The sequence below is a fragment of the Pogonomyrmex barbatus genome, unplaced genomic scaffold (assembly GCF_055798465.1).
Source record: "Pogonomyrmex barbatus isolate J1 unplaced genomic scaffold, ASM5579846v1 scaffold5, whole genome shotgun sequence".
In the NCBI taxonomy this organism is placed as follows: domain Eukaryota; kingdom Metazoa; phylum Arthropoda; class Insecta; order Hymenoptera; family Formicidae; genus Pogonomyrmex; species Pogonomyrmex barbatus.
The window spans coordinates 1,501,111-1,520,067 of NW_028297149.1; the positions used below are offsets into that span (position 1 = coordinate 1,501,111).

General features: G+C 42.3%; 3 protein-coding genes across 3 annotated transcripts; 1 reads left to right on the plus strand and 2 right to left on the minus strand.

Moving 5' to 3' along the window:
* Window positions 1–343: 343 nt before the first annotated feature.
* Window positions 344–1,774, plus strand: LOC105423800 (stromelysin-1-like). The gene has a single exon (XM_089081514.1). It carries the CDS (start codon window positions 344–346, stop codon window positions 1,772–1,774), a length of 1,431 nt encoding a protein of 476 aa, XP_088937640.1.
* A 1,754-nt stretch (window positions 1,775–3,528) lies between these two features.
* On the minus strand, window positions 3,529–4,899 carry LOC148935250 (uncharacterized). The gene is made up of 3 exons (XM_089081515.1): window positions 4,833–4,899; window positions 3,897–4,714; window positions 3,529–3,774 (listed from the first exon to the last, which is right to left on the minus strand). Exons 1-3 carry the CDS (start codon window positions 4,897–4,899, stop codon window positions 3,529–3,531), a joined length of 1,131 nt encoding a protein of 376 aa, XP_088937641.1.
* Window positions 4,900–9,539: 4,640 nt separating this feature from the next.
* Window positions 9,540–12,775, minus strand: LOC148935251 (uncharacterized). Its single transcript, XM_089081517.1, has 5 exons — window positions 11,685–12,775; window positions 11,130–11,571; window positions 10,365–10,991; window positions 10,185–10,267; window positions 9,540–10,113 (listed from the first exon to the last, which is right to left on the minus strand). Exons 1-5 carry the CDS (start codon window positions 12,773–12,775, stop codon window positions 9,540–9,542), a joined length of 2,817 nt encoding a protein of 938 aa, XP_088937643.1.
* Between the last annotated feature and the right edge of the window lie 6,182 nt (window positions 12,776–18,957).

Here is an 18,957-nt window from a genome sequence, read left to right on the forward strand (position 1 = left end):
TATTTCTTCGTTCTTTATTCTATTGCTATTTTATCGTTGTCGTTGCTTTTATTTGTGTTCTCTATTTTGTATTGTTAATGATATTGCGTATGGGATCTTTAGCGAGATCGTTATTCGTTGGTGTGTAATGTTGGTGCGCTACTTATATTTGGATTCGTTCGACGAGAATAATCTCACACGATAGAGAATAGAAATTAAAGCGATTTTAATTTCTGATTCGCGACTCGGATCGATTCATCGCGTTGGTCTTCGCCCTCTCGCGACCGATGGCAACATCGATCGAACGGTTCGCGCGTATTTCGGTCGGCGACGCGCAATGTCGATTTGACTTCTGTCTCGCGCGATGACGCTCGCTCGTGAAATCGCCGTGATCGCGTGCGCGATAGCCGTTATCGCGGCGATTCGCGACTCCGTCGCCGACAGCGACGAGGAGGCGATTCGGTTTTTGCAAACCTACGGATATCTGGATGGCGATAACGTGCAAACGATATCAGATAACGCGACGTTGGCTCTGAGACACGCGATTGCGCTTTTTCAGGAGTATTATCATATACCTGGTGATGGTGTTCTTAACGAAGCTACATTGGAACAAATGCGTAAACCGCGATACGACGTCAAAGATATATTAAATGACTTGGACGATTCTCCGAGGAAATGGGCGAAGACGCATCTCACTTGGAAGTTTCATCTGGCGAGCGAGAGCATTCTACGAGTCACCGAAGTCGCGTTCGAGATGTGGGCTGCGAATTCGTCGTTGACGTTCGAGCGCAATTCGACGAATCCCGATATCGTGATATCGTTTCGGAAAGGTTTTCACATGTTTGTAGATCCTCGGCATCAAGGTAGCCGAATATGTCCGTCGTTGCTGGACGGACCAGGAAACGTGTTAGCTCACACTTTTTTACCATCGTCAGAAGTGTCAGAGGTGCACGTGGATAGCGCGGGGAAGTGGCACATCGAGTTAACTGTTAATCCTGACGATATGATTCATCTGTTGCATACGTTGACGCACGAGATCGGTCACGCATTAGGATTACATCACAGTCCTTTAAAAGATGCGATAATGTACGCTTTTGTTCCCTCTAAGACCTTTCCCGTGCGATTGAGCGAGGCGGATTTTCTCGCCATTCAGAATTTATACGGTTTAAGAAATAAGAACGAAATTGCGGGACCAGTTACGACGACCGTAGCGACGACCACGATTGCGACGCGCGATACGGGGAATTCCGTGGATCTGTGCGCGTTGCGACGCGTCGATGCGGTGTTGGTATTAGAAAATAGAATGTATCGACATTACTTATGGTCGGTCGATCTAAACAGAAAATCTTACGGTAGGTCGTTGTTACTGACGGACTATCTGCGTTTCCTTCCCGATAATTTTACGCGTTTGGCGGGTGCGTATCGACGACCTTCGGGCCAACTCGTATTGTTTGTTGACAATACGGTTTATATGATAGAATATCCGAGTTTTGAGCTAGTACCGGGTTGGCCAAGGAAATTGAAAGATATGAATCTTCCTCCTAATGCGAAAATTAATGCTGTGATTAATACTAACGCGGGACGAACGTTCGCGATCTACAACGACGAGATCGTGGCCGAGATCGATGATTGCTCGATGATAGCCGTCAGGCATAATTCGTTGCACGCGATATTTCCTGGGATTCCACCTGCTGTAACGTCCGCCGTTCGATACATCGACGGTAATCTGTACTTTTTTGTTAAACGACAGTTCTTTAAATATAACGAATTTACTAGAAGTGTAACTAACCGGTAAATTTGATTCTGAGATTTTTGGTATCGTGTGTCCAAAGGACGGATTGTTAGAGCAACTGCGCGCTCTTTTGAAAAGACTCGCTCAGATGAGGAACGTATTTTCGAGCGAGGATGATTTAGAAGAGGAGAGGGAGGAGGAAGAGGCACGGAAGTTTTCGCATAATGTATAGAGCTAAGGATACGAAACGTTTACGACAGTATTGCGCGATCTCTTCGATCGTAAAGATGTACGATATCGAACGCTCGCAGGATTCCGAGACGTGCCGAGTCGACGAGAGCGATGATGCGAAAAGGAGAAAGAGGACGCTCGACGATGACAGATCGATCGCGTCGAGTCATAGTAACGCCGGTTATACGAATAATTCAGTTAGAATTCTAGAACGAAAATATTCCTTGACTAAGACGGGATACAAATTTCTTAATGTATATGTTACTCTTGAGCGCTCCTCGCGCGTGAATATTATTCTGGGAGATAGTCATGGCAAGGAGGTCTTGATGTCGCCCGATACGTGGAGACAGCTTGTCGAGCAACGAGACGTTCTCTTGAAGTATCTGCAGAGGAGAACCGTCCTTTCCAGCCCCATTGGATATTGGAAATATGACCGTGCGTTTTGGAAAAATCAACAACTTGACGATATTACGCCTGGAAACATCCGCGGCTCGCCTGGCCATGTCGAAGGAAACAGTGAAAAATATGTTCGAGCTCGAGCATTGCATCAGTCGACTCGTTATCTCGTTGACCAAGATATTAGGAAAAATTAATGCGAAATTGGTACGTTTCAAGGATATTGCGTTAACCGCTAAGGATAAGGAAAATATCTTGAAAGTTATACGCGATAGCGATGCTTACGATCGTAACGACATTATCGATTGCGAACTTGTTGCTCTGTACTTTGGGATGTAAGATTGAGATGAAATAAAAGTGAGATATATCATAAATAATGTTTTGTGTATTTCCTCAAGCATGTATATAAGTATAGCGAGCGATAAAACAATTCGATTATAGTATAAGCAATGAATCTAATTATAATATATAAGCAATGAATCTAATTATAATATATAAGCAATGAATCTAAAATATAATGATTAAAAAACTAATTTCAATTCGATTATAGTATAAGCAATGAATCTAATTATAATATATAAGCAATGAATCTAAAATATAATGATTAAAAACTAATTTGACATATGATATAAGTCGTTAATGTGATATTACAATTCGGTGATACATTCCCGTCGTTTTGATCACCAGTCGTACAATTTGCATACGTTCTCCATTGCGCAATGCTTCGTGTGACGCTCGCAGTGAAATCGTCGAACGTCGTCCAGAGTGCTTAGGCGCCCTATATCCTCGAAATCCGCGTCGATAGTCTCACATCGTGGTCCGCGATGACGTCGCCGCCGAGAATCTCCTCCAACTTCTTCTTCTCCAAACCTTTGACGTACACTCGTCTAGACGCGTCTCGCGATCGGTCGCACACGCCACTTCGAATCACAGGTTTCGAGAATCTGTAGGCGACGTTGCCGTCGCTCCACTGCAGGCCGTGATGATTGGCGGTTATCCAACACGCTTTAGATTTTTCCGTTTTTGTAAGAAGATTCCAAGGTATCGCTTCTCGAAATATTTGATGGGTCAGCTCTTTTCCATTTTTTAATATTGCCACCTCTTTAACCGTAAATTTGTCTCGAACGGTAAAACCTTGCAGATCGACGAAGATCGGTATGTTCGGCATCGTTCTCGTAGGAAAACCGCGATTACGTGAGTTTACATACGACGTTCGTCAGTGGATTATACTCTACAACTCTATCGTGAATGATGAGACAATAAGCCGTTGTATTAGCCGGAACGTTCTCTTTGCATTCGAATACTACGCGAACGTCGACGGTGGCGTTCTTGATCGATTCGTTCTGGTGGGAGCAATCGATGACCACTAGCGGACCGTATTGCAGAAATCTAGTGACAGACATGAATGGTTCGCAAGTCTCACACCCGTAATACGTCTTTCGAAATTTTAGATACATATCGTACAGTACTGCGAACTTGTTTCGCTCGAAATCTAAATTCATATCGTCGTAAGGATAGAACTCGGAATTCAAATAGAGTTTTACATTAGTCAGCTTACAATTGTCGAATTTAGAAATGTCTTCTGACGGTACGTTTTTTTTCCGGTCTGTAGCGCAAAGATCATGTATCGCGGTTTCTCCAATTGCGTTGCCGCTTTTACCGCCCAGGAATGCTTGGTCGTACTTTGCAACAGCGGAAATTCATATAGATCCCACGAACGAAAGCCCATGCTCAGATATCGTCCACTGTCCAATGTTCGCAGAAGCGATAGTTTGTTAACATCATTAAGTATCACGTGTGGCATTCGCCATTGTATTCTTAACAAGGTAATCTTCGGTCTCTGATCTGAATACGCTACGACGCAATTGTTATCGTTGCGAGCGCGTATCAGAATGAGTTCGTGTCGCGCGTTTATCACTATGCGTTTGTAATCCTCGCAGAAATCAAGGAGTACATTGAGAGGCACACAAAAGTTGAAATCGTCCAACGCTATAGGCGGTATTTCCCATCCGGTGTTCTGTAAAACTCTATCTCTCTCGTAGCTCAACGATGCATAGTTTTTCATCAAGGTCGTTATGCCGACGTTTCTGCTTTTATCGATCTCCACGCCATTAAGCTCGTATCGAATCTCGTCGAACATGAACGCGACGCAATTATTGACTAGCTTTGTTGTCGTAACTTCTTTCGCCGTGCCTTCCTTCGCCGTGCCTTCCTTCGCCGTGCCTTCCTTCGCGCTCTCTCTCGTCGCGAATTTTCCCTCGATGTATAGAAAACTTTCACACGGTAACGTATACAGATCCTGTTGCTGAATAGGTATTCGTATCTCGTCACTGTATCCGAACGTAGTGTTAGCATATGGATTGTAAGTGTGAGTTTCTGTAAATGCGATTTGTTCGACGGTCGCCAGCTATAGGAGTGCTCAATCTCAATCGTAAGGCTCGACGAATCTCGGGCGACGCGGTCGGGAGGGCGCGCAGACACGGCCCTCTATTACCGAACACAATACGTTGCATCATTTGCAGCCCCTCCAATTGCGGTAAAACGAACGTATTGATAAGCATGCTCGAAAGTCCGCATGGCGCACGCTTTGAGAATGTGTACGTCTACTCGAAATCTCTGCAACAACCAAAATATCGACATCTGGCGGAACTGCTCGAGTCGATGGACGAGATCGGCTATCGCGCGTTCTCAAACAATAGCGACGTCGTATCACCGAGCGAGGCGCTTCCCGATTCGATATTCGTATTCGACGACGTGGCCTATGACAAGCAGAACGGGATCAGGGAATATTTTGCCATGGGTCGACACTCGAACATCGATTGTTTCTATCTTTGTCAGACATACGCTAAAATTCCAAAACACCTGATACGCGACAACGCGAATCTCTTGATTCTGTTTAAACAAGATAGCACTAATCTAAAGCACATTTATAACGAGCACGTGAACACGGATATGTCGTATGAGAATTTTTACGCCTTATGTCGCGCGTGTTGGAAACGCAAATATGGTTTTGTAGTCATCGATAAAGACAGCGCGTTAAGAAATGGTAGATACAGACGAGGATTTAACGATTTCGCCGTGGTGTAAAGCGATCAGTTGTGCTACGAGAATGGACGTTGACGCTGCTGCGAGTATGAATGTTGACGCTGCGGCTGGTACGAATGTCGCTCGGCTGGAAAAAACGGCGCGAGAGATCGCGAAGACTCAGAAGTCTATACGTAAAAAGTACAGAGAGTTAAAGACCGGTGAGATAGAAGAGGAGATCGCGCTGGAGAGACGACTCAAGCCGATCGTTCAGCCGTTGAAACGAATTGCCGAGAATACTACGCGAGACGAGGGAATCGACCCGATCGCGTTCGTCGGTGCTAAGAGAAAACGCGAAACTGATGACGACGATGAGCCATCGTCTAGATCGACGAGAAGACGCCTCTCGACGAGATCGCCCTTGATCGCGACGGTGAGTTCCGCGACTAGAAACGAATCGGAAGAATCAATCTCGAACGCGCAATGGGGACCGTTAGGTCGCAAATATATGGGCGCGCTTCTAAGCGGGGACAAACAGAGCGAGATCGATCACGTTTACGGAGTGTACTTCGATTTAGACGGCTCGATGCTTGGCGATAGGCGATTCGACGTGACCGCCGACGACAGCGTCATCGTGGGCGACACGCGATATCCGGGTACCCCGGGCTTATACGAGTTAATCTTCAAGAGACTTCCCGACGACGCTGTGTACACGGAGAACGACAAGCAAACGTACAAGAGTATACTATTAACTACAAACGCCCATCGACGTGGCCACAATGCGCTTATGCCTATTCTAGGAAACAAAGGTTTCAAGTACAAACATATCATCGCGCCGCTATTACTCAATAAGGACAAAAGTGGCGCTGGTATTAGTAAAGCGAGAAAAAAAAGGATCAACTCTATTCCATCCGCTATGCGGGTGAGAAACAAAGGAATCGAGTACGTCCATTGGGACGATCCCAACGAACTAGTCGATCGTCTTCGATTGCTCGATGCCTCTAGACGAGCTGGCAACGACGCTCACGACAACGAGATTCTATCGATACTCGAGGAACTTCGCGAGATCGACGCGATCAAGTAAAACGTGGCGCGCGCTGGTGGCGACCGGTATTCCTGTTATGTTGGTGAACAAGTTCGGAAGACCGCTGGAGTCGTTCGGCGGAGGCGACAGGGCACGCTCGCGACCGTCGATCGATTCCTTACGTCGCTATATGCGTAATAACGCTCTCTGTCTAAGTGACGATTACTACGACGCTAGAGACAAAATTATACGGCGTTTAGCCACACCTAGAAACCGATACCGACGCCGCGAGTAAAAGTTACGTGGACAGCGCGTTTCGAGACGCGGAAGCGAAAATCTCCGAGACGAGCGAATTCTCGACAAGCACTCGAACTTTATTGTCGAAGATGAACGAGAACACGGTTAGATCGATCGGCGAATTAGAGGAATCTGACGCGCGTAGCCAGATTGTTTCTCAAATACGATATGCAGATCGCCGAGATTACGAGCAGATTATCGCGCGCGGTAGATTCGTCACTCACAAGGGCATGATATCCGTGAATAAATTCGGGAAATCTCTGGAGAAGCAACGCGGCATTGACGATCGTTCGACGATCGCATCCCTGCGGGAGTACGTGCGTCGCAGCGCGCTCTGCCTTAATTCAGACGACTACAATGTCAACAGACGTAAGATACGCCATTTGGATACACGATCGATAATACCGACGCGACAACCAAAGGTTATGTCGACGAAGCGCTTCGCGTGAGGAGCAAGGAATCGAAAGTTCTAACGAACGAGCTACGAAAACAGCTAGAAGATATGAACAAGCGAATTCGAAATATTCTCCTGCAGTATTACGACGTAAAAACCGAGGTGGACATTCTGCGGCATCTCGAGAAGAAGAGCGAAGCCTCGCTCATCGATCACGACAAACGAATAGAGGAGACGAGAGACACGATGGAACAAGAGCTCGAAAAACGGGACGAATCGCGAGAAAAAGATCTGAGCGAAATCCGAGGAGTCATCGAGACGCTCGGTGACACTCAGGAGAAACGAACGCGAAATCTAGAGGAATCGCTGCGACAGATCGAAGAAAGGAGGGAAGTCTTGTTCGTCGATCTCGATAAACGAATAAGAGAAACGAAACAAGCACTCGATGCGGAACAATCAACGAATTAAAGATCTGCTCATGTTTCAACGTGAGTTAGGACGAATGGAAGAAAAACAAAACAAAGTGCGAACTAGAGACTCGAGCGAGATTCGAAAGACCGTCGAGACGATCAGCGACGTCCTAGAGGAATCACTGCATAATCTAGAGAAATCCGTGCGAAACGAGCTCGACGCATCGTCGACGAGCCGCGAGAAAATATCAACGAACGTGGAGAATCTCGCGCATAGCGTGACAGATTTGACAAGAATCACAAGAAAGCTAACGAACAAAGCGGTAACAAGAGAGACACTGGACAAGACGCTGGCCTCGTTGAACGTGGATAAAATAGTGACTAGAGAAACAATAAACGAATTACTAATCGCACTAAAAACGGATATTCCAAATATCATGAAACACACGATTAACGTTTGGAACGAGGAACAGGAGCGAACACGCAATAAAACCAACGCGCCTCCTCGTAAAATCAACGATGAGCGTCGAAAAGAGGAGACTCGTCGAGGAGCTTCACAAGTCCGCGCGAAAGAAAGAAATTTTCCGCGTCGTCGAGTCGTAGTGCGCGATTACGACGGCCTGTGGCAGGCCGATGTCGTTGAGATGCGTCCGTACCCGCGACAAAACAAAGGTACAATTACGTGATGACGGTTATCGATGTGTTGAGCAAATACGCCTGAGCTGTGCTGCTGAAAAACAAGAGCGGAAGCGAGGTAGCCGCGGCGTTATCCAAGATATTTCGCGACGACGCTCGACCGTGAAATCTACAAACGGACAAGGGTAAGGAATTCTACAACGCCTCTGTAAAAGCGATTACTGACAGGTACGATATACGCCACTACTCGACGTACTCGGTGATGAAGGCAGCGGTTGTGGAGCGATTTAATCGCACGCTCAAGAACAACATGTGGAAACTCTTCACGCTAAACGGATCGTACAGATGGCTCGACGCTCTACCGCGTTTAATCTCGGAGTATAACAATCGCACGCATCGAATGATCGGAATGCGACCGGCGGACGTAACTCCAGCCATTGCCAAGAGACTCCTCTCCACGGTATACAGTCACTTGAAAATCGCAGCCCCCGCAAGATTCAAGGTGAACGATCCGGTACGCGTCAGCAAGTTCAAAACGATTTTCGAAAAGGGATATACGCCTAACGACTGAGATTTTTCGAATCGCTAAGGTGCAACACACGAATCCCATGACGTATCTGCTAAAAGACTATCGTAAAGAACCAATAGCCGGAGGGTTTTGAAGTTACGAACACGAGTTACTGCGAGTTTCCAATCCTGATATCTATCTCGTTGAGAAAGTATTACGTAGAAAGGACATTAAAGTTTTTGTCAAATGGCTAGGAATGGACAATACACATAACTCATGGATTCACAAAACAGCTGTATTATAATGAATAAAGAACAATACCACTGTACAATATCACTTATTCTATATTAGTACAAATTTTACTTATTGTATATTGGTACAATTTTTTACTACATTAGTATGTAATAATGATATCTTATAATGGCCCCACGATAATGTATTAGTGGAGTCAGGTATTAAGTATCGCTTGTCGTCGTAAGGACTCAAAACTAGCTTTAATTCAGACACGGTGTAAACCTTGTGCAGCATCGAGCGTATGCACAAGGTTTGCCTGACGTCTCGATTGCTGCAACGATTCGTTCAAGCAACACGCGAAATCCTCGAACGTTATCGTTTTCGCGACGGTACTCCTCCTAACGCCCTTTATTCTCTTCGTATCGCTCTTTCCCAAAACTCTCAGAGCATACATCTTCGCCCTAAGTCCTACGAACTCCGTCATTATCGCTCCGTTGTTCTCATCTTTCATCAAACCAAGAACCTTTTTATTCGCGCGCGGTATATCGTACGCGTTGTCATCGGAATAATCGCTAGTGTCAAATCTCGCGATATCTCGCTTCATATTCTCGTAAACATTTTGACATTCCAGAAAATATATCAAGCTATCGGTATCCGTGTACATAATTTTGCATTTAGAGCGGTATCATATAATCGTAATGAAAATCATACAATCGCATCTTAGATATTTCTAGAATGCACATACCGACGTAGATTGATTTGTTAAATTGAACCTCGAGTTTGCCTAACTCGATAGCCATAAGATTCTCGTCGAAAACGCTCCTACTGTGAAAATTCGGTTTCGCGATCAGCGCCTCTGCGCCATATCTTCCATCCCAACGCGTCACGAGTCTCACGTCTACGTAATTGCGCACGTTCTCCATTGTTTTATCAAAAACCGCGTTGTTCATCAGCTTATACAGATTTCTCTCGAAGCTCGCGCGAGTTCTCCGTTCCGTATTGAGCTCAATGTATGCGCGCAACCAAGGAGACTGCGCGAATCGCAACGCGCGATAGATCTTTGTCACGCGTAAACCGTGTCGCACACACTGCTGAAGATTGCGATAATACGTCACGTAACGCGACTTGTCGTAGAGCGTGGCGAATAGCTTTTCGTTTCGATTTCCCGGCGGTCTCTCGCGCGTCGGGCAAAACGGAAGATCCGCGTGAAGATGTCGTGAAGATGTCGCGGATATTCGAGATCGACTTCTAGAATATAACCAATATCGGAGTCAGATGACACGGACATAATATCGAGACCCTCGACATTCTCGACCCACCGAAATTCCGCATACGGTAAAGGTTCGCACATGGCCCAGCCGTAGAGATTGTTCACATCGTAATACATAAGATACGACGACGGCTGAGACGAGTCATATGATGATTCATATTGATTATTAACTCGCGCGTATCTATTCGAGCATTGGCTTAAACCGCCGCGTATACCGTGCTCTACGAACATCACATCTACGAATATCGATATCGGTGAGCAGATCGAATCGAACGTTCGTATATTTCAACATAGCGTCCCACGTATATCCCGGTAATGTGAAATAATGCGCTGGATCCAAATTGTAACTTTCCATACAAGTATCTCGAAAATTTTCAAAGACATCCGCCAAGAAAAGCACATCCGTTTTCAAATATAGATCGCTGTATTCTCCGAGAGTTTTCACATGAAAACGTTCCCATATTCTTCGCGCGTGTTCGTAATCACTAACACTCACAGTTTCACCAGTTAATGAACTGTAAAAAGCTTCGATCGGCGGTAATTTGGTTACTAACAGTTTATCAACGCTATCAATATACTCATAAGGAAATACGCCCTTGCGCGTGAGCAACTCGAAATCCTCTGCGATGAGATCAGAAAATTCGAATCGCGAGATCCTCAATTTTTCTCGATCTAGATACGAAATTACTTTTTCTAAACTGGTATTAAGAAACTTAAACGAATCCACGAAACGTAGCTTAACACAAGTTTTCCATTTTCCGTACATCGAATCGTTGACAATTTTCGAAAATGCGATGTAATTTTCCTTAGTCAACGGTAACAAATCGACTCTACCCTTGAAAGCGTTCGCTATATCCTTAATAATGAAATGTGCATCATAACCGGATAGATTGTGAAAAAAACAGGAATAACGAACGCATTCTGATAAGTTCTAATTGCAACTCGCGTGCGCGGGTCCTCTATATCGTCCGGTAAGATGACAGTGATCACGCACACGAATATCGTACGACTCAAAGCTCTTTCCGCACACGTGACAATTTGTCGCCTTTTGAAAAGCGTTCCACTTGTTCGGCGTGAGCTCCAACATCGGTACGCTCGCGCACAGAATCTTCTTCACGCGACACGCGAGAGCGCGCAGCTCCTCGACAAACCACGAGACGCAGTCGTCGGCTCGGCGAAATCTATACGCGGAAACGATTCCGTTGTACGTGCTATGCAAATAATATCCTACGCTAAACGCCTTGTGGTGTTGATAGGCGAATCTATTGTCGAGACTCCCACCGAATCGTTGATTTCCCTTTTCTAAGACACACTCCAGATCTGCATACACGACGAATCGTAGTCTCTCCTTTCTGTCGTGATTGTGAAAAGAGAGCAACTTGTCATCCTCGCTCGGAAGAATAACAGCACAGTCGTTCGCTTTTCTGCACTCGATGCTATGCGCGACCAATTTCTCATTTGAATAAAAATAATGTAGACATCTGAAAAATACAATATATAATTAATACGAAATTTATTTCGCAACGAGAATAATCTCTCTTACGCTTACCGATCGCATATGTATTTTTTTTCCTTATGCTTATTTATTTGCGACGTTAACAGTCGAGACAAGTGCTTTATCCATACAAAATGACCGACATCGCCGCGCCGTTCGTTCGACAGATAGAGCAAATTTATGTGCGTAGACTTTTTGTTTTCCGTAAGCGACAAAGGAATGATCATGATATCGTTTCTCCCCGTTTTCTCTCGAATAGCAAATACGTTAATAGACAAATCATTGAGACGTTCGAATCTAGCGATATTTCGTAGTGTCATAGGAAATTCAATACCATCGAAATTCAGCATCAACGAATAGTGAGGATACGACGACGATCTATCCGAGTGTATATCAACAGGATATAGAGCGGCCACCGCCCACGCGAAACACGCATTGTCGTGTGAACGTACATTAATCACGGCTCTCTTATATCTTATCTTCGGAGGAAGTAACATCCAACATCCAGCGTGCATAGGATTACACTTATTTACATTAATCATTAAATTTAATATCCGAAATAACGCCCAACCGCTATCGCGTTCCTGAAATTCCTCCAGCGATGTCAGAACAACATTCATAATGTTCCCGTCGTACCATTCTCGTAGATCGGACATACCGAATAGCTGACAATTCTTCATGCGAATGCTCTTAACGGCGCTTTTATCATTCGCGACGAACTCCCCGTGAAACACGGTGTTGACCTTTAAACACGCGTGCATATCAAGATCGACTCGCTCGAGCACCGTAGCCCTTACGTCCTCAAGAAACCGTCGAGGTTCGATGTACTCGATATTTATCACAGCACCCGTTCGTACGCGATTCGCGAAAGCCGTCTCGATATCTATCCATTCGAATCCTTTCGAACCGTCGTATCCTGTACCCAAGTAACTAAAACGTCGACTCAAAGCGAATCTCGCACCCTCCAACTGCGCTATTCGAGAGATTAAAGAATTTATCGTTCCGGTAACCGTAGGATCGACTCTATTCTCACATCTTTCTCTCAAGACCTCGAGACACTCGATACACTCCTGTTCCCAAATACGATAGGCGCACACCCCTTCAACTCCCGCCGCGCGTTCGAGAAGATCGCGACTCTTCTCCATGTCGCAACTTCCCACACTATGTTACCCCAATTGTCCGTAGGAACGACGAATTTAACGTCTCGAACTTTTTTCTCTCTCGCTGTTCTCTCGTAGATTACCGCTCTATCGCTCAGAGCGAGCAACGTTTCGATCCACAATTTCTCTCGCGGACTCTCCGTACCGATCTCCCGTCGCAAGTGATACGTGGCCACATTCCAGCAAATATTTTCTCTCGTCACGATCCACTCCTTTTCATTACCGGGCGCAATAGTTTCGTGACATTCTAGACTACCGTCACTCTCAATAAGCAACTCGCAACGATCGTCATCGAGATCGCGATACATCACGTTACGATCGAACGCGCGTAAAAACGATTCGTCGCTCTCGCTCGAAGAACCACCGTTAGACGCGACTGTTTCCATATACGTTCCTAACAATGAGAGAAAATGCCTCTCACGACTAAATATATATATATATATATACTCCGAGACAGCGTCGAAAACGCGACAATCGCGACATTCCGAAATGACAAAACACGTGACATCTTACATAATCAAAACGTGCGTCTTCCCGTTGCAACGAAAACAGGATGCGCTAGATCCCCACGAAAACCGTCTAGACACAGAACCCGCCTAACCGCAACATCCTACAAATAGCTCTTTCCTGTTTTTATATGCCTGATACAATAATACAAGAATAGAGTAATAAAATAATAACAATAGAGTAATAAAATAATAACAATAGAGTAATAAAATATTCTCTCATCATTAATACTCCTACGATAATTCCCCCTCCTCGCACGACCTCCATCTCTCATACATTCCCAATACCGTTGTCCTTGATATTGCACATTAAAATCTCTCATTATTAATACTTGTGCGACGATTTCCCCCTCGCGCGGTCTCCACCTCTAGTTATTCATACGTTCCCAATAATATAACGTCATCCTCGGTATTACTAATTGAAGATTCCCGACGCATCATCGATCCGCCTCTCGTTCCCGCGATACACCGCAAACGAACGAGGAAAAACTCCGTTTCTCTCTCGCGATTAATCTTATTCTCTCATACATATTCATATATACAATCCATAGTTATATTACGATTATAATACATACTTATATGCGCGCATACTTAGTTGCGCCAATTGTTGCCAACGCGCTCTCTTCTTTTTCTCTCCTCCTCCCGTACGCGGCTGACGAAACGACACCGCTTTTCCTCTCATACTTACGATGAGCGCAAAAAAACATCTCGTCGTTATCGTTATTATTAAACACATCGTAATAACCGCTTTCGCTAAAATTCACCATGTACTCTTGTCGCCTGCTAATCTCAATCGGCTTCTTCTTTTCATAGAGTACCTCCAATAAAAGATTATATGCCATCCCTCGATAATGATGACATACGCACGCCTCTATTATCTTTTTAGGCGAAATCTCACGTTGAGGCGGAACTCGACAACCGCGCCTCTTTAATTGATTGGAAATCGGTGCGTATTGTCCTCTCACGACGTATTCCGTCACATTGACCGATGGATACGCCCGGGTTACTCCACCGACGTAAAGCGACCCTGGCAGCAGGTCATGATAGATCTGGGACCGCTACCCCGATCTAGCAACATGGCCACACGTGGCTACTCAATATGCAAAACCGCTTTACGAAGTGGATGGAGATGCGTCCGTTACGCAAGGCCACCGCCGCTGCCGCTCACCACGAGTCTTGCAGAAGCAATTATCTATCACCACGGCTGCCCAGAAGAAGTACTAGCAGATAACGGGACGCAACTACGCTCCGAAAAGCTGCAGCGGATGTTGGCCTAAACATCTGGCAAAAATTCATACCGGCATATACACCGCAATGCAATCCGGTGAAACGCACGAATCGCACGGTAAAGACAATGATTACGCAATACATTGACAAGAATCATCGCCGGTGGGACGAGCATCTAAACGAGTTACAATTCGCTTATAACACCGCCGTACATGACGCCACAGATTATATGCCGGCCTATCTAAATCACGACCGAAAACTCGCCACCCCGACCCAGGGATGCCATTTCATGTACGATTGCAGCCACGCTGCAGCACGTAGAGGGGATAGACTGACACACACACTAGCGCGAGCGCTCGTCCGTGTACGCTCCGCGCTTCGGCAAGTTCGAGCGGTAGAGAAGGAGTACCGACAACTGCTGTCTTCTTCTTTCTCGAGAAACGCTGTACCGCTGATTTGAAGCTGGCGTCTTATGACATGACACGAATTAATCATGCGATGTCATTGTCGATTATTTTTACATATACTTTTATACATATATTTTATTAAGTTAATAACATTATATTATTACAATATATTTTTTTCATACATAAATAAAAATTAAAATTTGTAAATACAAAAATCCACTCTTTGCCAATATATACGCTTTTTATTTGCAAAAAGTAATTATTATATTAAAAAAATTTATTGTGGTCTTATAAAGATATTTATATATAATTATTAAAAACTTAGCGTTTGTATATTGTATTCCTTGTACTTTTATTGTATTTATTTTCTATAAATATAAAAACGTATATATTGTTGCTCGACGGAAACCGTGAGAAGGTGGTGGTCTCTTCCGTCAGGAGGGAAATGTAAAAAATTATTTATTTAAATTATTAATAAAAAATAATTTAAATAATTTAATTATTGTAATATTAAAAATTAATTTTTTAATATTGCAAAATTGATTTTTTACATTTCCCTGTGTGTGTGTGTGTGTGTGTGTGTGTGTGTGTGTGTGTGTGTGTGTGTGTGTGTGTGTGTGTGTGTGTGTGTGTGTGTGTGTGTGTGTGTGTGTGTGTGTGTGTGTGTGTGTGTGTGTGTGTGTGTGTGTGTGTGTGTGTGTGTGTGTGTGTGTGTGTGTGTGTGTGTGTGTGTGTGTGTTATGTATAACTATACGCATACATATTATTGATACAAATTCGTTTTTTTTTCTCATAATATCTCCCGCAAACAAGATTTTTTACACGCTTATTCTCTTTAAGCGTGATGTCTGCTATGGACAAGATTTTTTACACGCTTATTCTCTTTAAGCGTGATGTCTGCTACGGACAAGATTTTTTACACGCTTATTCTCTTTAAGCGTGATGTCTGCTATGGACAAGATTTTTTACACGCTTATTCTCTTTAAGCGTGATGTCTGCTATGGACAAGATTCTAATAATCTAATATTTAACATTTTTAACCTGCTCATGAGGGACCAGCAATTTCATTGTCATTCACGGCATGTAGCCTTAAAGTACTGCGTTTTTTTTTAGCAATATTAGCATATAATTTATCTGTTGACATAAGAGACAAATACTTTTCTTCAATCATCATGTTTAAACATGTTTCTCCTTTCGTCCTTAATCCTGATTTTAAAACGCACGTGGCATTAATGGAAGCCGACGATAATCTATTTCGATTTTTTGTTTTTAAATTACTTAAATTACTTAAAGAGGAAAACATTCTCTCTGGGTCGGCATTTGAATTTGGAAGTGATCGAACAGCATTCAGAACATTTGTTAAATTTGGATACTTAGTAATATTATTTGGATGTTTTGGATGTAAAATTTCCTTCCACATATTATCAAAATTTAATTTGGAAAGATTTTGCTTCTCATCCATTGTAAAATCTACCTATCTATCTGGCAATGCAATCCATTCTTTCTTTAAAGCATTTTCATCAACACTACCGATAGTTTTAGCTATAAAAGAAACATCATTAAATGAAGTTTCTCTATCAGTATTGAATAAGCTTACAAAAGGTCTAAAAACTTGTAATTTTAATAAAAATTTATTATTTATCGGTAATCTTTTATGAATTTCTTCTGCAGCAGTTACATAAAACATCAAGCAATTTGTTCGAACTGTTGTAACTGCGTCTTCGTGTCCTTGCATCAGTAATTCGTAAAGATATTCTTCGCATTCTGTACCTAAATTAATTTTATGAAGAATTTTGTGATTCTCTAATAAAGAGAAAACTGTGTTTACAGAAAAAGGTTTTAAATATTCATCTTTTAAAAAGTTTCGGCAAATTTGAAAAAGAAACTGTAAAGATTTTGGCTGCAATAAATGAATTCGTGTTTCTGATGCTTGAAAAAATGCATTGAATGCGTTAAAGAAATTTAAAACGTATTTTAAAAAAAGAAAATAGGCTTTTGTTTCAATATTACCCATTATAGACAACAGATGTTCTCCACGTTGTGTTTTTTCACTTACAACTATTTCGTTCAAAAAATATTTAATTGTTTCCCAAGATTCCAGAAGTCTTTCTACACATAAGTAATGAGAAAGCCAGCGTGTATCACATAATTTTAACAATTTGTGATTTGTTTCTTGGAAACACTCAGAAAATTCATTGTAAACAGATAATCGTTTGGGGCTATTGTTAATAAAACTAGAAGTTTTTTGTAAAAATTCTTCGCAAAATTCTGGTATTTTATTACATGCAGCATGCGCTATTAATGCGGCGGAATGGCAAGGGCATGTAAATGTTAATAAATGTGGACATACTTCTTCTAATTTTTTTTTAAATGATGAAAATTTTCCTATCATGACAGATGCATTGTCGCATGATAGAGCTATAATATTTAAAAATGGTATTTTCATTTTCCACATTTCACATTTAAATGCTTGAAACAATTTTTCTGCGCTGGAATCTTTGGCATCAATATTAATTAATTTAATTAATTGTGAACGAACATCTAATGTCTCCGGGTCAACGTATCGTACCATAAAAGTCATCCATTTAGTATTACAAATATCAGATGTTTCGTCAATAAATATTGAAAATTTTGTGTTCTGAATTTTGTTAACGACACGTTCCGTTTCAATTGGGCATAAAACGTTTGTAATAATATTTTTACATTTTGTACGACCCATGCTCATGCTTTTTAATATATTAGGATCTTTTCCTATATGTTGAAAAAAATTAAGAATCTCTTTTGCAGTTTGATGAGAAATATTTTTATCAGCAATTAATGCGGCATATCTAATTTCTGCTAACTTTTTACGCTCATCAAACGACAAAAGTGATTCATTATCTTCCGTTTGCAAATTTTGATTTGATTTATTTATCTCAATGAAATTTTTATATTTATCTAAATGTGTTTTGGATTCTGCGTGACGATATATTTGTGCTAAACCACCAGTAATAGTTTTATTGCAAATTGAACAAAAAGATAAATTTGCATTGTTAGGAACTTCTCGTAACCAACATTTGAATTCTTCGATATCTAACCATTTCTGTTGAAAAACTGGTTGAGATATTTTTTTTTATTTTTCATCATTGTTAGATAATGATGATCCTTTTTTAAGATTATTTTTATGACATGCAGAATCTGCATGGCGAGAAATTAATGAACTACATGAAAAATTCTTATTGCAAATGCTACAATGATACTGACTATTATTATTTGATACTTCGCGTATCCATGATTGATATCTATTATCAGTAAGCCAAGCTTTTATAAAACTTCGTTTATGTTTTTTGATTGATTCGTCACACATTTCCATATAAATTTTAAAAGGACAAAAAATCGAAAAAGATAAAAAGAGAAATAGAATATGAATATAATATGAAAATTATATGTATGCGTGTGTCACGGAAAGAGATCAGAATTCTGTTATTTGTTAAAATATTTTACGATCCTAAATCTCTCTCCGTATACGTATATGTGAATATATTTATATATATATATATATATATATATATATACACACGCGTGTGTGTGTGTGTGTGTGTGTGTGTGTGTGTGTGTGTGTGTGTATAAATGTATATATGGAAAGTTATACCTTTTAATCTCGAATATATTCTTCAATATTAAAAAGTTAAGATGGGGATACACGATACACGATGTGATCGAAAGATGGTACACGAAGTCACCGAAAGACAAATGAAATCGTCGCGCATCGTGAGATAAACAATGGAAAATCGAGATCATTGTTTCTTTCGGCGAGCAGCATATAGCATACAGTGAGCAGTGAGCATATTTGACGACGAAATGGCAGGTTAGTTACAATTTATTATTATTTCAGAAATATAAATCACATTTTCAATGTAATTTAATATGCTTCATTATCGTATGTGTGTGCCTGCATGTGCATGTGCCTGCATGTGCCTGCGTGTACATGTGCCTGCGTGTGTACGTGTGCCTGTGTGTACGTGTGCCTGCATGGCGTGTGCTGCGT

What these genes read in the sequence shown, in the direction of transcription:
- LOC148935251 (XM_089081517.1), bottom strand. Translation starts at nt 12,775, where the DNA reads ATGGAGAAGAGTCGCGATCTTCTCGAACGCGCGGCGGGAGTTGAAGGG. An exon ending in TTGAGTCGTACGATATTCGT is followed by an intron (nt 10,992 to 11,129) that starts GTGCGTGATCAC and finishes TTCATTATTAAG; the next exon opens with GATATAGCGAACGCTTTCAA. An exon ending in TCGATATTCGTAGATGTGAT is followed by an intron (nt 10,268 to 10,364) that starts GTTCGTAGAGCA and finishes GACTCGTCTCAG; the next exon opens with CCGTCGTCGTATCTTATGTA.
- LOC148935250 (XM_089081515.1), bottom strand. Translation starts at nt 4,899, where the DNA reads ATGCTTATCAATACGTTCGTTTTACCGCAATTGGAGGGGCTGCAAATG. An exon ending in GATGCAACGTATTGTGTTCG is followed by an intron (nt 4,715 to 4,832) that starts GTAATAGAGGGC and finishes TCGCATTTACAG; the next exon opens with AAACTCACACTTACAATCCA. An exon ending in CATTTCTAAATTCGACAATT is followed by an intron (nt 3,775 to 3,896) that starts GTAAGCTGACTA and finishes AAATTTCGAAAG; the next exon opens with ACGTATTACGGGTGTGAGAC.
- LOC105423800 (XM_089081514.1), top strand. Translation starts at nt 344, where the DNA reads ATGACGCTCGCTCGTGAAATCGCCGTGATCGCGTGCGCGATAGCCGTT.